This window comes from Camelus ferus, chromosome 16 (genome assembly GCF_009834535.1).
Source record: "Camelus ferus isolate YT-003-E chromosome 16, BCGSAC_Cfer_1.0, whole genome shotgun sequence".
Lineage (NCBI taxonomy): Eukaryota > Metazoa > Chordata > Mammalia > Artiodactyla > Camelidae > Camelus > Camelus ferus.
This window is the reverse complement of record NC_045711.1, coordinates 17,295,589-17,314,179: the sequence shown is the minus strand read 5'-3', so window position 1 is coordinate 17,314,179 and position 18,591 is coordinate 17,295,589. Positions and strand designations below refer to the sequence as shown.

Here is an 18,591-nt window from a genome sequence, read left to right as displayed (position 1 = left end):
AGGAGGAGGGGGTAAGGAAAGGGCAGATGACATCATCTTCCTTAGTCGGGTGGAAGGGGCCTGTGTGGCAGGTGACCTCACTGGTGCTGACCAGAAAATTTCCAAACTGACAGGTTAAGACCACACTCCTGGGGTAGACTGAAATTGCAGTTAGGTTAGGCATGAAGGTTTGAGGTGGGCTTTGCACAAGTGACTCCATTTGGGACCCACTTGTTTTTGTCAGCAATGGCCATTCCTTTGCCAGTGTTCCCTTTAGATCCTAGAATGAAAAACCAACCCTGCCCTCATCCTGTGCTTCTGCAGTAGGACTTCCTTCCTTGGCTGTTCAGTCAAATATTCCTCCTTGTGCTGCCCCGGTTCTGTGCACAATGCCCAGAACGGCATCTTCCATCTTGTTGGTCAATTTGCTAGTCACGTTAACCCTGCTGGTTTTCTCACTCTACTGCCTTCTGGGTTTGCAGAAGGCAGGATGCCCTCACTCTGTACTCTGTCAGTAAGGCAAGTCTCTGACCCTTGGCTGGTGGACACAGATCCTGAGATGTTACTTTCTTCCTATTTCTGGTAACAGAATCCTTGTAGGAGACCCATTCTACACGGTTTGGATAAGGCTAAAACTACTCCTCTGCCTCGCCCCATGTCAGAGCACCCAGTTCCCTTGGCCGCAGCGACTGGTGCGAGGATAGATGTGTAATCCACACCAGTCACTCCAAAGCCACCTGTGCCTTTAATGGCACTGAGGACACAAAACCCTCTCTTCTCTGGAATCAGCAGCCTGCAGAATAACTTAAGTCAAGAGCTGCCAACGCAAGACAGACAAGCAACCTAAATGTCCATCAACAGATGATTGGATAAAGAAGATGTGGTACCTGTATACAAGGGACTATTACTCAGCCTTAAAAAAGAATGAAATATTGCCATTTGCAGCAACATGGATGAACCTAGAAGTTAACATACTAAGTGAAGTCAGTCAAAGACAAATATATGATATCACTTATATGCAGAGTCTAAAAAAATGATACAAGTGAACTTATTTACAAAAGCTCTCACCACACTGAATCTGCCAGCACTTTGATCTTGGACTTCCCAGTCTCCAGAAATGGGAGATGGCTGTTTACAAATAAGCCATTTAGTCAATGATATTTTGTTAAAGCAGCTCAAACAGACTAAGACACCACTTCATTAAAATATGTAACAGTTGGCCCTTGAACAACATGGGTGTCTACTGTGCAGGTCCACTTATATGTGGATTTTTTTTTCAATAGTCGGCCCTCTGTATTCAATGGTTTTGTATCCGTAGATGCAACTAATTGTGGATGTCCATAGTTGGTTGAATCTGCAGATGCAAAAGCTGCAGATACAGAGGGCCAAGTGTACTACAGCACTTTATATAAGGGACTTGAGTATCTGTGGATTTTAGTACACATGGGGGCACCTGGAAACCAATGAGAAAAAGAGAGAGAGAGAGAGAGAGAGAGAGAGAGAGAGAGAGAGAGATTTTCTCAACATAATTCAGTTTGCCAGGTTCTTCGTGTGTTGTCTGATTTAATCCTCTACAACCCTGTGAGAGGAATGATCTATTCCCATTTTACAGATAAGGAAACTGAGGCAGAGAAAGAGTAAGCACATAATTGCTAAGTGGAGGTGGCGGAACTCAAACCCATTGATCTTACTGCGTAAGTCAAATGTTGGCCCTCAGATGATGAACTTCTTCTCACTCGAGCATGTGGCATATTGAGAAATAGCCAGTGTTTTAGGCTCTTGGGGACGTACAACCTCTGCCGCTGTAGCACAAAAACAGCCGAACACAATGTGTGAATGATGAGTGAGGCCGTGTTCCAATTAAACATTATTTACAGAGACAGGCAGTGGGACAGGCCTGGTCTGGGGCCGAGGGGCCTGCTCATCAGTTCCCTCTCAAGGAGGTGTAAGGGTCAGCTCCTCTGCCTTTACTTTGTTCCCAGGTAGGCCAGTCTCCTACCCTGACTTCAGAGCTGGGCCCCCTTCAACGTGGTTTTTTTTAAAAAATTATTTTCAAAACCTCTTCCCAGTCCTTTCCATTCCATTTCCTACTGTTTTCTTTGATTTCCATCACTGCTGGGTTTATACTTGAGCTTGACGTCTACTACCACCACTTCTTCACAGTCTATTCCTCTTTTCCCCAGTAATAGAACTCAGGCCTGCAGAGGGGATTATAGGAATCAATGGCGATGAAAAAGATGGTCTCTGCGCTTTCCTGAGAAAGCATGATAGTTCTGGTGAACCAGTGCCACGAGGCTGCGTAACCTCTGCGTCCAGAGCTGAAAAGCTGGCGGCTGCTTTGAAAAGTCAAGGATTATTATACTATTAAACTTTGGTAAAATTTTCTAACTTACAAAAAAAGAAGTAAAGGAGATCACGTGGAGGGGGCAAGAGCACGGTCTGGCTGCTGAACGTTCAAAACATGATAGGATTTAGGAGAGAAAGAAGAAACCTGCAACTGACTACTTTTTCCTTCTCCATCTTTTCTACAATCTTTCCACACAATACAGCAGAAAAAATCCTGACGTGTGTGAAGTGTTTTGCTAAATATTTATTTGAACTTTTGCTTCTGTGTTTCTGATCCCACCACATGGGTCTTTGGTCACCCACATAACTGATGCCAACAGATCACCGTGGCTTCGTGCCTCTGCTACCTTCTTGGGGGCTCTGGGGTACAGCTACGACCAACCAACCAACAGAGGACAGCCACCAAAACCGTGGGAAGGCGTGAGACCCGAGAGACGGTGACTTCTTCATGGTGGGGAGCTGCCTGTCCTCCAGCAGTCACTGTCCCATGTGCTGCTTTCCATACGTGACATGAAGGTATGTCCTTGTGCCTCACAGCTGCTTCAGTTCTTCTTGATGGGGGCCCTAAGGATAACAACACACCAAACCCGTCAACTTTTCAGACTTCTAACATCCCGGGGGCTTTTTCTCAAAGTGTCACAGTTTACAGAGAACAGAATAAGGTAAGGACATGAAATCTCCCTAATACCGTGATTATAGAAAATCCATTCCATGCCAGAGGTAAGAAAAGGGGGACCTGACCAAAAACTACAGTTAAGACTCTGACCCGTTCTCTGCCTCGGGGCCACGTCCAAGCAAGTGTAAAGCGAAGCCGCACACGGCAGAGGGACGACAGAGACCTAAGCGTGCGACCAGCGCAAGCCGTTGGGACATGGCTGGAACACACGGTTTATGTCCGTCAAATGAGATAGTAGCCTGTGGGGCTTGGGAGGGAATCCAAAGCACATTCCAACCACTGAATCTTTCGGGTCTTGTAGCTCATGGAAAAGAAAGGACACTCTTCCTATGTCTAGGTCTCCCCTTGGGACCAAAGGGGAACAACTCTACGTCTTCCAGATGACAAGGGTGTGAGCCTAACCAACCGAGTGACGTCCTTCAAAGTGAGATGCTGTAGGCAGGCATGGGTGTGGCCAAGACGGGGCCCTGGCTTTCACAGGACGCACTGCAACCCAGTCCCAGGGATTTACTGAATTTCCACAGAAGGGTACGTTGGGGGCTGCGGGGGTTGGGTGTGAGATCAACATTTGAGATTTCTAGCTGGAAGAGTTCAGAATGATCAGATCAACGGATATAAGACACAGGCTGTTCATGGCTCAAAACTATGCACTACGCAAGTAGAGACAGATGCGCACAGAACTGGCCCTCAAGTTGCATCTTACACATCTTCCACCTAAACACTCAGGGATCGAACACAGAGACAAAACCAACTTACATTTTCTCACATTCAGGAACTTCTCAGGGCTACCCTTCAGTGTGAACCCTCTGATGTCTGATGAGGGATGAGCTGCACTTAAAGCTTTTCCCACACTCATTGCATCTGTAGGGTTTCTCTCCAGTGTGAGTTCTCTGGTGTTGAATAAGAGCTGACGAATGAATGAAGGCTTTTCCGCATTCATTACATTTGTACGGCTTCTTTCCAATGTGAATTCTTTGATGTTTGGCAAAATTTGAGCTCCGGCTGAAGGTTTTCCCACATTCGTTACACTCGTAGGGTTTCTCTCCGGTATGGATTCTCTGATGCTGAACAAGATGTGTGCTCTGGCTAAAGGTTTTCCCACATTCGCTGCATTCATATGGTTTTTCCCCAGTGTGCACTCTCTGGTGTTTAGTAAGGGAAGAGCAATGGCTGAAGGCTTTCCCACACTCCTGACACTTGTAGGGTTTCTCTCCCGTGTGAGTTCTTTGATGTTTGATGAGGGCTGACGAATGGATGAAGGCTTTGTCACACTCGTTGCATTCGTACGGCTTCACCCCTGTGTGGATTAACTGGTGCTGCACGAGATGGGTGCTTCGATTGAAGCCTTTCCCGCACTCGCTGCACTCGTAAGGCCTCTCTCCAACGTGAATCCTCTGATGTATCGCGAGGGATGAGCTTTCCGTGAAGGCCTTCTTGCATTCGCTGCACTTGAAAAGGATTCTCGTGTGAGTCCTCTGATGTTTGGTTAAGTTGGCCCTGTGGCTGAAAGACTTGCCACACTCACCGCAGCTGTAGGGCTTCTCCCCAGTGTGGACCCTCTGGTGTCTGACGAGCACCGAGTGGTATGTGAAGAGCTCACCACAGTCGTTACACTTATGAGGCTTTTTCTCTTTATAGGTCCTCTGCTTTTTCATTAGGGTTGATTTCTGTTTCATTCTTTTTTCAAGGGTATGAAAGGCATAGGATCCTTTGGGAACTCTGTCTTGAGGGAGAAGGATTGACTTCTGCCCGAAGCTTTTCCAGTAAACGTCACGCTCACGAGCCCTCTCTTCGGGGAGTGAATTCATGTGGGCGAGCGTTTCTCTCAAGTGTCTCTCCTGATCTCCTTGCTGGTTCTCTACCCAGTTTTCACACTCGAGAGCTGTTTCCAAGTCGGAGTCATAGACGCTGCTCCTTGTCAGCCTGTCTATTACTGCAACCTGGCATGACTCCTCTTTGGAAAAATCTTGCACTGAAGTGGAATCTTTGCTCTCAGATCTAGTCTCCAAGTCTGAAAGAAATTGGAAACACAAATTTCCTTCGTTTTCTGAGTTCAACAAAAGGGCAGTTCTGTAATGGATAAGAGTTAATGAAGGTGAAAAGCATGACTTCGACAGGTAGTGGATTTGACTCTTGTAAGATGATTTGCAAAGAGAAGCAGATGGAGGGAAACACATGCACAGTATATGCAAAGATCAGAAGAGCTTATCCAGGAGTCAGAACAGGGGAAGGATGACCAGAAAGGCAGGAGGAGAAGGGACGCAGATGAAGCACCATGTCACCAGGTGGACAGGAAGTAAATTCCTAGATCAGGATGGGGAGGAACAAGCTCTTATAGAAGACCTAGTGCTGTGGTAAATACCCCAGCGGCTGTCACCTTATTGTAGAGTGCAATTTCGACTTCTAAGTTCCCAGTCAAACAACTCTACTCCAAATATGCGTTCCATTCAGTTTAACCTTCCCTAACAATGCTTTCATAATATGTCCCTGTTCAAAAATCTCCTATGAGCTCCCAAAGGCACAATGGCAAATGTATTAAACTATACATGCACAAGGCTATTACTCATTACAACACCGAGGTAGCAAAAGACTGGTAACATCGCAAATATCCTAGTATAGAGAACTGATTAAATTATGGTGTACGTGCAACTTAAGAAAATATGAGAATGACCTCTATATATTGCTATGATGCAGTCTTCAGGAGATATTAAATAAACTTAAAAAACACAGCAAGCTGCAAAGGAAGGCGTATAGTTTACTATTTTTTGTGCAGGGAAAAAAGGGGGAGGGAAACAAATACACAGACATATTTGGTCCTATCTTCCAAAACCAAGGACAGATAAATGAAATACTAATAAAAATGGTCACCTATAGAGAATAGAGGAGAGAGAGCAGGGAGGGAAGCTAACTTCTCTGAATATATCTGATATCAAGCTATCAGAATTTTTATATCCAATATGAAGCTACTTTATAAAGCTAAAATAACTTCAAGAATGTGGTTCAAAAGAAGACATAAACAGACCAAGGAAACAGAAGAGCAATTTCAGAAATAAAGCCAAGTCTATATAGGAATTAGGGACAATACAAAGGTGGTATTTCAGTCAGTGAACTAGAGATAATTTATTTTTCCAATAAATGGTGCTCTGATTTAGAAGAAAATTAAGTTAGACCTGCCCCTTATTCCATATAGCCAAATGAACTCTGTTCATTCATCTACTCTCCCGCCCATTTATTCAATGATGACCTCCTGAATGTCTGTCCTACACGACGCTAGTGCTAGGCACTGCGGGAAAACACACACACAGCCCCTATGTGCACGAGGGGAGAGGAAATTTAGTCTAACACTCACAAATACATGTAAGAGCGCACCTGCAGTACGTGCTAAGAAATAAAAGGTGAACGATGCTGTGAAAGAACATGGGGGGTGAGGGGAGGCTTCCCTGAGGAGGTAAATCATGGAGCTGCCATCAAAGTGGAGTTGGGGTTCGGGTGGGGATCCCAGGTAATGGGAACAAAAGCAGGAGGTAAGCGTTCCAGGTGGAGGGGATGACATGTACCGAAGCCCCAAGGGGAGGGGGACATTCAAGAAAAGCGCAGCAGCTGAGAGCATGGCCCTGCGATCAGAGTGCATGAGCTCCACCCCTGCTCTGCCCCTCCCTCGCCGTTGTGACCTGGGGCAAGTCACTCTGCCTCTACTTCAGTTTCCTCATCTGGAAGACAGGGCAACGACACTACCGACTTCTCGTTAGGAACGAAAACAGTACCTACCTGAATGAGCAGTGAATGAGCTATTTACAAAACACTTAAAAACGCTGACACAGCACAGGCCCTATGTAAGTGCTTGCTGAATCACGAGAACATGAACTGAGATAAGTTAGCGCTGGTGCAGGGAGGCAGCGGTCTCACAGTGCGGTCTGCGGGCCCCTGGGAGGCTGTAGCTTCAAAACTACTTTCAAAACAATGCTTAGATGTTATTTGCCTTTTTTGCTGTCTTGACATTTGCACTGATGTTGCAAAAGTAATGGTGGTAAAACTGCCCACAATTTCTGTACAAATTAGGATAAGACACCAAATATACTAGGAGTTGTTCCATTTTTCCCCACCAGGTACTCAGTTAAAAAAAAAAAACAAAAAGCCAGTTTCATGGAAAAATGTCTGAGGAAACAACAGGAAACATTATTAATATAATAAAATTAATTTATTAAATTTCAAACCTTGACCACATGACCTTTGAATATTCTGGATGATGGACCAGGAAATATTCATAAAGCAAGTCTGCTCATATCAAAGTAGGATGGTTGTCTTGAGGAAAACCACTCGTGTGATGGTTTGAGAGCTGAACTAGCCACTTTTTCCACGGACCACCATTTTTACTAGAAAGAATGACTGACCAACTGTTATCTTTGTTGTATATTTGGTGGGTATTTTCTCAAAGCTGACAAAAGAATGTACCTTCAGGCGGAAATTAGAATTTTAGAAAACTTTTATCTACCACTGAGAACTTGATAGCTTCTTAAAACTTTCTTTTCTGATACCGTCAGTGGTGATACAGAAAATTGTGTGTGTTTTTTTTTTTTTTAAACGTGATGTGTCAATATTTGGAAGATCTGCATAACTCAGTGAACCAGTATTTTCCAAAAGATCAACAGATTTTAATGTAAGAGTATGAAAAACTCATGGATACGGTTTCAGGTGACATTGGATCTGATCTGTAAGAAACTACCACTTGCCTAGTCTTGGTGTGGTGTCAGGAGACTAGCCAAAATCATCTGAAAAGGCTATAAAAATACTCCCCCCTTTTCCAATTAAATATTGGTGTGAGGCTGGATGTTCTTCACACAGGTCAATGAAAACGCCACATCACAAGAAACTGCGTCAGAAGCAGATGAGAATACAGCTGTCTCCCACCGAGCCATCCATCAGAGACACCTACAAAACTGCAGAAAGGAGCCCTTCTTTTCAGTACCCTTTTTTTGTTGTTGGAGAAAAGTTGCTTTTTATTAGAATTGTGTTGTGTTAACATGTAATGGGTTTATAATTGTTTAAAAATTAATTATCCAGTAGTTTAAAATCTTTCTCACTTTTAATTTCTAATATAGTGACTATTGGTACATACAACACACATAAACAGTAGCTCTTCAGGGTCCTCAATGATTTTGGGAGTTAAATTACGTCCTGCGATGCTAAAACCATTAAGAGTTGCTAAGAAAGGGTATAAAAATATGGAGGGAGACTAGGTATGAGATAATGCTGGAATAATGAGTAAAGGACAGATTTTTGCAAGGTGGTGTAGGCCTCAAAGATTTTGGCTGTTATCCTAAGAGCAATGAGAAGCCACTGACATGTAAGCAAAAGGGTGATAGCATCTGACCTGTATTTTGAAAACATCACTCACTGCGACGTAAAGAACTGGAGCTTAGGGACGAGGGTATGGCTCAGCGGTAGAGCGCCTGCCTAGCGTGCAGGAGGTTCGGGTTCAATCCCCAGTACCTCCATCAAAAAATAAATAAGCCTAATTACCTGCCCCTCAACAAAATTTTTAAAAAAGTAAATTAAAAAAAAAAAAGGAGTTTATGGGGGTAAAGGTGGAATCAGGGAGATTATCATAGGAGTCCAGGCAAAGGAAAGGGAGATGGAGGGATGTTAACAGTGAAGAAATATTTAGACCTTGAGCAGATGAACACAGTGATGAACTGGATAAACGAGGGAGGGGCAGTTGAAGGACTGTCCATAGATTTCTGGCTTATGCAGTCTGATAAGGTGGTGAGTGTCATTAAGACAATTACTAGAAAAAGATCCTGTTGGGGGGATGGAGAATGTGGGCATATATCTGGCATTCAGTTTTAAACATGCTGAGAACAGGAGCCCCAAGGGGAGGTCTGGGGTGGAAACACCGACCTGGGATTCACCCAGGGAGAGAGGGTAATTGGGTTGTGGGAGTGGACGAGTCGCCCACGGAGGAGGCAGAGGCTGCACACAGCTGACCAGCTGGACTAAATGACCCTCAGGTGTGTCTTGACTGGCCCACACTGTTTATACAATTTTTGAGACCAACTGCCAACACTTAAAAATAGCAAGATTTCACACAGAAATTCAAATTTTGAGCCTCTTAAAAAAAAAACCAAACTGGAAGCATGCAGAGTGATGACCAATTAGAGCAGAGGCTGCCAACTACTGCCCACTACCCAGGTCTAAATAAAGTTTTATTGGAACACAGCCACGCTCCCCACAGAGCCCACAGGACTTACTGCCTCCGCTTTCTGTGGCTGCCCCGGGCAGTGGGGACCCCTTTCCGTCGAGGCATGCGCTATTCCAGCTTCCGAGGCCCCACCTCCCCGACCTCCTCCACCCCAGTCCTGTTACCTCCTGACCTGGGCAGCCACTCAAGGCCATGGTTCCAGGTACTGAGGGGAGGGGGATTCCAACCAAAGCTTGAGTAGCTCAGACATTTAATGGTTCAGAAGAGACAGCCAAGCAGATAGAACCAGAGAAGTAAGAGGCAATTCCAAATGGATTAAAGGTTTAAAAGGGGGAAAGAAAATGAAAGGACAAAAGAAGAGAACAGAAGCAAGTATTTTTGTAATCGTGGCATGAGAAAGGACTTTCTAAGCGCTAACAAAAGACAGGAAACACAAGACTGTGATACATTAAGTCTGTATGTTAAGAAGCACAGCCAGATGGAAAGGCAAAAACTACAAGGCGCATCTGTAACAGAAAGATTAACGACCTCATACATGACGAGTTATTGTAGATCACTAAGAAAATGACAGTATTTCCCACAAAAAAAAGAAGGGTGGCGAATACGCAAGTCACGAAACAGACAGGCCTCCAAGGGGAAACAGACATCTCTGTCCGCAGGGGCGGATGTAATAACTCTGTATTCAAAAGGACACGAAGATTTAAAAAACAGAGTATTAAGGGAAGATTTTCTTTATGAGAGACACATACTACAAAGTGTAGTAATTACAACAATAGGTTATCACAGCACAGAGAGCCAGGTAACCAGGGACTCCAGAAACAGACCCAAGTATGCATGGGACCTGGGTTTACCTAAGAGTTAGCACAAATCAGTGATGAAAGATACATTTTTCAATAAATGACATTGGACTATTGGCTTTAAGTAGGAAAAACAGATAAAATTAGTTCCCTATTTCACATCATATACAAAAAAAAATACTATCTTTAAAACAAAGCTCAAGCATTTTAGAATAAAGTACAGATTATCTTCCTGACATTGGAATAAGGAAGACAATTCACAAAAAGCAAAAACTATTAAAAAAAAGATAAATCTTCTAACATTAAAAATGTTAAATTACGCTTGTATAATATACCATAAAATAAAATAAGCCACAGACTAAGAGAACCAATTTTTTCTCACTGATTTGTAATGGTACCTTTGCCATCTATTAGTATTTAAAATATATAAAGAACTCTAAGAAATCAAGAAAAAGATGTGAATGGCCCACTTTCTAAAGCATGCAAAGGGTAACTGCAGGTAATTTATAAAAGAGGAAATGTGAATAGCTAATAAACACAGGAGATACTCAAACCCACTCGTAACCAGAGAAATGTAAATTAAAGAAACATGAAACGTCATTTCATATCCATCAGATTGACAAAAATTTCTAAATCTAAGAGCATCAATTATTGGCCAGGACTGTGGTGGGGCCTTGGCTGATCATGTGATACTTCAAGGTCCAGTGCTGCGTATTCTGGTTATCTACCCTAACCCAGCTCTCGAGGTGAACGTAAGGAGTCAGTAAAAGGATGATCATTGCAATTCTTTTACTAATTAATGGCAAAGAAGTGAAAATAAACTTCACAGTTTACTCACACAATTGGACTTATTTCATAGTAGTTAAAATGCATAAACACAAATTAGATGTGTTAATAGAGATTAATATCAAAATACAATGTGAGGTTTAAAAAATTGGGTTGTAAAAGAAAAAGTACACTGTATGTACATATTGTTTTTGGCGTGTGTGTGTCCACACACACACAGACATTAGAATGACTCACACCACCTGCACCAACCAGTTATTTCCAGGGGGGAAAGAGAATGTAAGGACTCTAAATCTGTAACCTTTCTTTATTTCTTAAAAACTGGAAAACAGCCATTTGTAAGAATGGCTAAAATGTAGAAGCCAATCAAGTGCTGGCGAGGATGCAGAGTAAGGGGAACGCACCCGCTCCTCCCTCCTGCTAGTGGGAACGTGGTTGGCACAGTGACTCTGGAAATCTGTTTGGTGAGATTTACCAGAAGTGAACAGCACCTGCCCCGATCCAACAATCCTACTCGTACGCACGTGTCCGACAGACGCGCGCGCCCGCGTCCACCGAGGGACGCGGGAAACAGCGCACACAGCAGCGCTACTCAGACAGCCCAAACCCGGAGACGCCCGCGAGCCGCCTCGGGAGAAGGGATAAACAAGTGGGCAGGGTGACGCGACGGAAGACTGGACGACGCTGAAAATGGACAGACTGCAGCCACACGCGACAGCACGGACGGACGTTTCAGCAACGTTCCGGGAAGGAGGCCAGACACACGAGCACACACAACGTGACTGTCTAAATAATAAAGGTCAAGAACAGGTAAAACTGATCTGGCATCAGAAGTTAAGCAAACCTTGGAAGGAGGGAGGTAACTTAAAGGGGCCACAGGGATGCTTTCTGGGGTGCTGGGAAGTTTGTTTCTTGATCTGGGTGATAGTTTCATGAATGTGTTCAATTTGTGAAAATTCACAGAACTGTACATCTATTTCACATTACAAAAAAGGACGAAAAAAGAGAAAAGGCAAAAAGAAGCAAACATTAGCATGTGTGTGATCTGGTGTTATTTCCTTGACTTTTGTATGTATTTAAAACGCGACACAATTTACCATAAGACATTTAGAAAATAAAAGCACGTCGGCACTCCCAGCGTTCTCTCTCAGGCACTGAGAAGTGCCACTTCCTCAGTGTCCCGCGGGGCTCTTCCTCCTGAAGCCCCCGTCTACCTGACTCACCTGAACAGCTGCTTTTGGGCGCTTTTCTCTCAAGCACCAAGGGATCTTTTCCATTCTCCAAATCGCAGTGCTCAGCTTTGGAAACTGGAAGCCCTGCTCGTTAAAAAGAAAGAGAGAGAGAGGAAAAAAAGGGACTTAGCTATGTGTGATGGGCACCAAGGTCGATCCTAGAGCGCAGTCCCACGCCCTGGAGCTACAGAGAAGACAGGCTGTTACAGAAACACCTGGGACGAGGGAGGGCAGGCCTCTGAGTGAAGCTTCAAACAGGTGTGGCCAGAGTCTGGGCCTAGTAAGGAAGTCTACATGCACTTGAGTAGACAAATCTTTGCACCTGTAGAAATAGAAGAGACTTTCTCTTTATTTCTTTATTGCAGGAGTTCCAGCGAGACCTTGCAGATTAGACCTCAGCTTGGACTGAGGAAGAAGTTGGGCAAAGGGGGACTTCAGTGGTACCACCACGTGGCCGGGACTGTGGAAACCAGTGGTTGTCTTCTGATGGTTTTCCCTTCTTCCTTCTCAGTTACTGGAACCCACGTTCGTAGGGAATGTATTACATGAGGTTTGGAAGGAGCCAACTTCGCTCTCTCCACCCCTCATGTGAACACGTACATGTACCTGCACATGTGCTATGCACGCACGCCCACATGCACACGCGTGCGTGTACACACACACACGTGGGCAAAGGATCCAAACAGGCCAGAGCATACTCCACCTCCCCGATTCAAGTAATTGTTTCACTGATGGACACGTGGCCCAATTTCCTGAATCTCCAGAACAGAAGCACTAGCTTTTTTGCCTCAGTGCTCTAACTGGAAGAATCACGGAATCCCAGAGTGGCCAGGGGCCATCTAGCCATCCGGGGAGATCCCCAAGAATAAAGCCAACAAGGGGCAAAGCCAGCCATGTGACTGAAAAATAAATAAACAAAAGAGATTCCTGACAGTATCCCTGGGTCCCTTTTCAACTAGTGTGAGTCTGGTTTCTGCCACTTGAATCCAAAGACTCCTGACCCAAAGCAAGCACAGGCATTTCACCAAGAACCTAGAGCAGAAAGAGATTTCCTCTGGGCCCAAAGGGATCAACACCTTCTGACCCCCGGATGCCAGAGTGAAGGCTCTGTTCAGCTACTTCACTTTCAATAAAGCGCTGATGCCCTCCCCAGCGGGTTGCAGGTCGTGGGGAGAGCCCGTCCTTACACAGCGAGACCAGGCTCCTGTAGTTCTCCAGCATCACGTCCCTGTGCGCCGGGTCCAGCCTCCCCCACTCCTCTGGGGTAAAGTCCATGGCCACATCCTTGAACGTCACAGGTGCCTAGGACACAAAACATGCTTTTGTTCACCGTCTCTCACTCAGTCATCCTCCTCTCACCCCCTTGTTTCTCTTGGCCCTGGAGCAGAGGCACAGATAGATTCAAACAGGAGAGATGACTGTGATAAATGACAAGCATCCGAACTTGTTCAGATTCTGAACATTCTGCATAAAGTCACTGGGTATCAATTATGTGCCACGTCCACTGTCAACATGAGGACTGTAAGAAGGAAGAGCAGGGTTTCTCCATGGAGAGACTGCAATTTTTCTGGGGAATAAAGACTTAAAACATGAACCACTGGGTCAACAACGTAGTCTGGCAAAGTAAGCAAAATGTAGGCGGAGGGGAAAAAAGGCATGCATGAATCATTCTCCTTGCGAGTCCTCAAGAAAAATCAATCTCTACAGAACCTGTGACTGGAGAAGTCATGGAATGAACAGACTGACAGCGGGCATCTCTGGTGAAGCGCGGAATCAGGTCAAGGCACAGAGCATTAAATCGGAAAATGACAGCAACAAATTAATTAAGGGTACAGATAGACCAAATAAATGTTTACATGTAAATACCACAGAATTAAGTTTATATAACACAAAAAGTACAAAAACTATATGGACATAGATACATGTCAGCACTGAACGTTTCTCTTTCCATAAAGCCAAAGAGAATGGGAACAACATTCCAGGTTGTTGAAATAAATATACACCAAATGCTACAGCTGGATAGAAAACATCTTCTATTTAAATATTCATGAAGCATTTGCAAAAGTGACAAAGTAAATGTTAATAAATTCTAAAACAGAAAGGGAACAGAGCAGTAACTGATACTGAAAAAAATATATCAAAATTTCAAAATAATAATGAAATAAAATACAAAAATCAAAGCCAAATGGCTGAAATTGTACTCAAAGGAAATGTTTCCATTTCATTAAAAAAATGTGATTAAATGAACAAAGCACACAAGTCAAATTAGAGAAAGAACCTAACAACTAAGGAAAGCAGAAAGAATTATAGGGTAAAAGCAGAAATTAAGGGGAAGAAAAACAAGAAACTATGACACCTGGGAAATCTGAATAAGAGCAGTAGGTTATAGCACTGTGCCAATGATAACTTCCTGATTTGGGGGAAAAAAATAATAAAGCGAGGTAAAATGCTAAATTTTGGAGAATTTGAATGGAGAGCATATGAGAAATCTTTCCACCATTTGCTACATTTCTATAAGTCTAAAATTATTTCAAAGTAAAGTTTCCAAAAATGGAAATAATCTGAGATTTAAAAAATAAGAATTATCCTTGTAAAATAACATAAAATGTAAAAATCAGTAAGTAGCAACTAAGTAGACAAGATATTATGAGAAAAAATGACTTTGATCCTACAAGCTGCATATCTAGAACTAAACCGACACTCAGTGGGAATCAGCTTCCAAATCATCAAAAAAACCAGAATAACAAAAATACAAGCTACTGCACAAAAGGCTGACAAAAATACAAAAGAATAAACAAAGCATAATAAGCAGAATTATAAAAATCACATGACAAGAAAAATGTGAAACATACACAGAATCATATTAATGTGAATAAATTAATTTCCCTTATAAAAAGGTTTCTTAAAATAGCCACGTCCTCTTTACAGAAAGGAGACCCAAACAAAATCTCCAAAGTTGGGGCTGGGGGAATGGAAGGAAATACAGTATACCACATGTCTAAATACAGTAGTACAAACTCAACAAAAACATGTGGAAAAATATACACCCAACTGTCATCCTCAGTAGGCAGAGGGGACTGAATTTGGGGAGGTAAGTATGAGTAATACACTTTTATATTTATAGGTGTCTATGCCATTTACCTGGTTACAATGAGAAAGAATTAAAACTTTAATATTTTAAAAAATCTAGTAAGTAAAAGATAAATAGCCCAAGCAAATTCGAGTAAGAAAAAAGTTGGAATATTAGCAAAAACAAAATCTAATGCAATGCAAAAAGGACAGTTTTAAAAATTTCTGTAAAAGGTTTAACCCATCCTGAAGCTGTGACAAGTCTTGAATCTAATACCAAAGTGCTGAAATGCATAAAGCATTCCCCCTTCTTCTGGGACCTGCACCTTGATTTTCCTGGGGCTGCTGCGCCTGGCCACCTTTAGTCCACGCAGTTCAGGGAGCACTAACTCCAACTCTGACCCACGGGTGGGATGTGCATGTGTCTGCAGGTTATTTCCCTACTCTGACCATTACACCCAGATTCGGCCAACAATGGTCCAAGAACGGGGCTAATGCCTGTTAAAGAGCTAACCTCAGGGCTTCTGAAACGACCAGGAGCAAAGATACTCTTTCTCCCTGATCTTCAGTATGGGAAGACGTGAGCCTAAATTTGTCTGGGGCCAGCTGGCACTAGGAGAAAAGCCTGCTTGAGAGCAAAACTCACAGGGAGAAAAGGAAAGGTCCGTGAGACGGGGAGAACAGGCTGTTAGGTTGCTGCTGGAGCTCAGTTTTAGCCAGACCTGGAGTTTTCAGTTATATTAGTCCATAAATACCTCCTTAAAATTTTATTTTATTTTATTTTATTATTTTTTGGGGGAGGGCAGGTAATTCGGTTTGTTTGTTTATTTATTTATTTTTAATGGAGGTACTGGGGATTGAGTCCAGGACCTCATGCACGCTAAGTACATGCTCTACCACTGAGCTACACCCTTTCCCAGTAAATACCTCTTTTTGCTTAAGCTAGTCTGAGTTGAGTTTCCATCAGCTGCAGCTTAAAGCTTCCCGACTAATGAAGTCTTCAATATTAACATATGGCCTTCGAGAATGCAGTGGAGGCACATAAGAACAGAAGCATCCTGAGAAACCACTTTTACAAACAGTAGCAATGTGCAATGCCTACTTCTTACACTTTCGGTTAAACTGTAGCGAAGAGAGAGGCCAGCTGAGGAAGCTTTGGGTTGTGGTATGACACACACATCACAGGGAGCTCTTTCCTCCTACCCAGCTTCGTTTAATAAAAATATTCAGACATACAAAAAGTGGAAAGACGAATGTACTAATCACCCACAGACTACAACTACCGCTTCAATTCAACAATCCTTAATACTTGCCCTGGGGGAAGGGGGAGTTTGCAAAGTAAAGCTGCAATCTGGTAACAGTCCACCTCTTAAATACTTCAGCATTCATCATCTCAGAGGGCTGGATTCTAGCTCTTTAAATTAAGCCTTGCCTAGGCTTCCTTTTCCAGCATTTCTTTGAACCACCTGAGCACTGAGTATGTTCATAATTCACTCCAGTACTTAAGGCACTTTCTTAAACCCCTACTTAACAGTCATGTGCACGCTGTTTCCCCAACTGAAAAATAAATTCTAAGGGGTATGAACCACACTGTCTTTTAAATTAGTTTCCCAAGATACCAAGCACAGAAACTAGCTTCCATGCCTGTTTAGTGACAGTAAATACTAGATGGAGAAGGTACCAAGAGGAAGTAGAAAACATTTTCCACTGAGTCCATTATTCACTTGCGTGGTCTCTTAGCAGCAGAACTCAGCTCTCTCGATGGGCTCCAGCAGACACAGAAGCTCTGCATCAGAAAGCAGGGAGCCCGCCTGTACTCCAGAAACGAGGCGTTTCAATAATCAGCAGAGACTCTCTCACCTGGGACCTGGCTGTGAGGTGCAGAGCTGCCACTTCTCCTTCTTCTGTGCTCTTCTCTTGGGAGAATGGAGACTCCTGGGAAGACAGAGCTAAGGGCAAGAAAGCAGTAATGATGGGGCTTGGATCTATCTTGTGACTCAGATTTACACATTTAAAATTGCCACCACCACACTAATGGTGCTCCCTACAAACACTGCGACTGCAAGGAGCCTGAAACAACCCAGGATCATGGAGAACGTCCAGGAGTGTTGCTACCTGGGGCTTAAATTCATCTAGTTGCCAGAATCATAACACATCCTGGAAGACGGCGCTGTCTGGTCTGGACATTAAGTTTTTTTTCTGAGCTTAATTTACATTAAATTAAAACGGGAAAAACAGGCTCAATGATTCTGAAAAAAAATCACCCTGCATGCTTAGTTCCAGTGTAGGTTGCTGGATCCCAGTCACAGATAATTATCATTAGTTGAGCCTGGGGTACAATCTAGAAATCTAACAAGCCCAGGTCGGGGCAGGGTGTGGATTCTGGTGCAGGAGGTCACAGACCAAACTTCCAGAAAGGCTGGTCTAGGAGAGCCTGTGTCAGTCAGGGACTCCTCTGTCTGTTTTCTCCTACGGAAAACAAAAATATCTGCTCTACTGAAACCATAGGGTTATTGTGCAAAGGGGAATAACAGGTGGAAGATACTTTTGCCAACCAAAAAGCTAAATTCTCAGACCCACTGACAAAGGTTAAGATGGTTATAATCACCTGGGAGGAGAAAGGTGTGAGGAAAAGTGAGGCTATGCTCAAGTCTCGGAAGCTAAAGTTTCGCATACATTTTGGGAGTGGCTTTGGAGGGCCCACTGTGCACCCTGCTGGCGTGGAAAGGGAGGTGATCCCACACTAAGCCCTCCATTCTCTCTCAGAGAGCCCGGCCATCCCCAGACAAAGACGGCAGCGCTCTGCCCAGAGCCCTCTCCACCGACTCCCGCTCAGGAGGCAGAACCTGGTCCGGCCCACAGCTCAAGTTCGGCACCAGCACCTCTCACCTCTCTTCCCGGGCATTTCGGCCACATCTGTCTCCATGGTGACCACCTCCTCCCGGCCCCCCCGGGCAGACCTCTCCGGACAGAAGAGTGGAAAGCCCCGAGGCCTGGTGGTCCTCCTTCCTGCCTCCCCTCTGCGGGCTCCTCCGAAAGGCTTCGCTCCGGTCCCGAGCTTGAACCTGGAAACCCGGGACAGCATCCCTGAGGCCGGGTGCTCACACGCCCGGCGCTGCCGCGAGGAGCTGCTCGGGGACCGGGCGGCGGGAGAAGCCGGCGCCGGCGCTGCAGCCGAGGCGAGGGGCAGGCGCGCAGACGCAGCCCCCGGCCCGCGCCCGCCCACCGCCCGGACCCGGACCCGCGCCGCCCGGGGCCTCGGGGGTGGGGCTCGTGTCTGCCCTCGACGCCCCTTCCTCCAGCGCGCACTCCAGCCCGGCTCGGCGCGGACTGACGCCCCGGGGCCGCCGCCGAGGCCGAGCGCAAGCAGTCGCACCGGAGCAACAACTCACCTCCCACCCCGGGCCTGACAAAGGCTGCCAACTTCTCGGGCCAGCGGAGCCGCGCATGCGCAAGAGCGGGGGCACGGCTGGCGGGCCGCGTTCGGCCCGGAACTACGCTTCCCAG

At 44.8% G+C, this 18,591-nt stretch overlaps 1 protein-coding gene across 2 annotated transcripts; it reads right to left on the bottom strand.

Moving 5' to 3' along the window:
• Positions 1-1,003: 1,003 nt before the first annotated feature.
• Positions 1,004-18,582, bottom strand: ZNF286A (zinc finger protein 286A). 2 transcript variants are annotated; one of them, XM_032498865.1, is made up of 7 exons: positions 18,477-18,582; positions 17,974-18,149; positions 16,945-17,033; positions 13,203-13,317; positions 12,007-12,099; positions 3,758-5,012; positions 1,004-2,889 (listed from the first exon to the last, which is right to left on the bottom strand). In XM_032498865.1, exons 2-6 carry the CDS (start codon positions 18,008-18,010, stop codon positions 3,787-3,789), a joined length of 1,560 nt encoding a protein of 519 aa, XP_032354756.1. In that variant the 5' UTR covers positions 18,011-18,149; positions 18,477-18,582; the 3' UTR covers positions 1,004-2,889; positions 3,758-3,786. The 2 variants fall into 2 exon arrangements, with proteins under 2 accessions (XP_032354756.1, XP_006193459.2); XM_006193397.3 differs by lacking the exon at positions 18,477-18,582 and having other exon boundaries at positions 17,974-18,470.
• Positions 18,583-18,591: the final 9 nt, after the last annotated feature.

Coding starts and splice junctions, on each gene's coding strand:
- ZNF286A (XM_006193397.3), bottom strand. CDS start 18,169: ATGCTGTCCCGGGTTTCCAGGTTCAAGCTCGGGACCGGAGCGAAGCCT. Junction 17,034..17,973: donor CGAAATGCCCGGGAAGAGAG/GTGAGAGGTGCT, acceptor TCTTGCCCTTAG/CTCTGTCTTCCCAGGAGTCT. Junction 5,013..12,006: donor GCCCAAAAGCAGCTGTTCAG/GTGAGTCAGGTA, acceptor AATTTCTTTCAG/ACTTGGAGACTAGATCTGAG.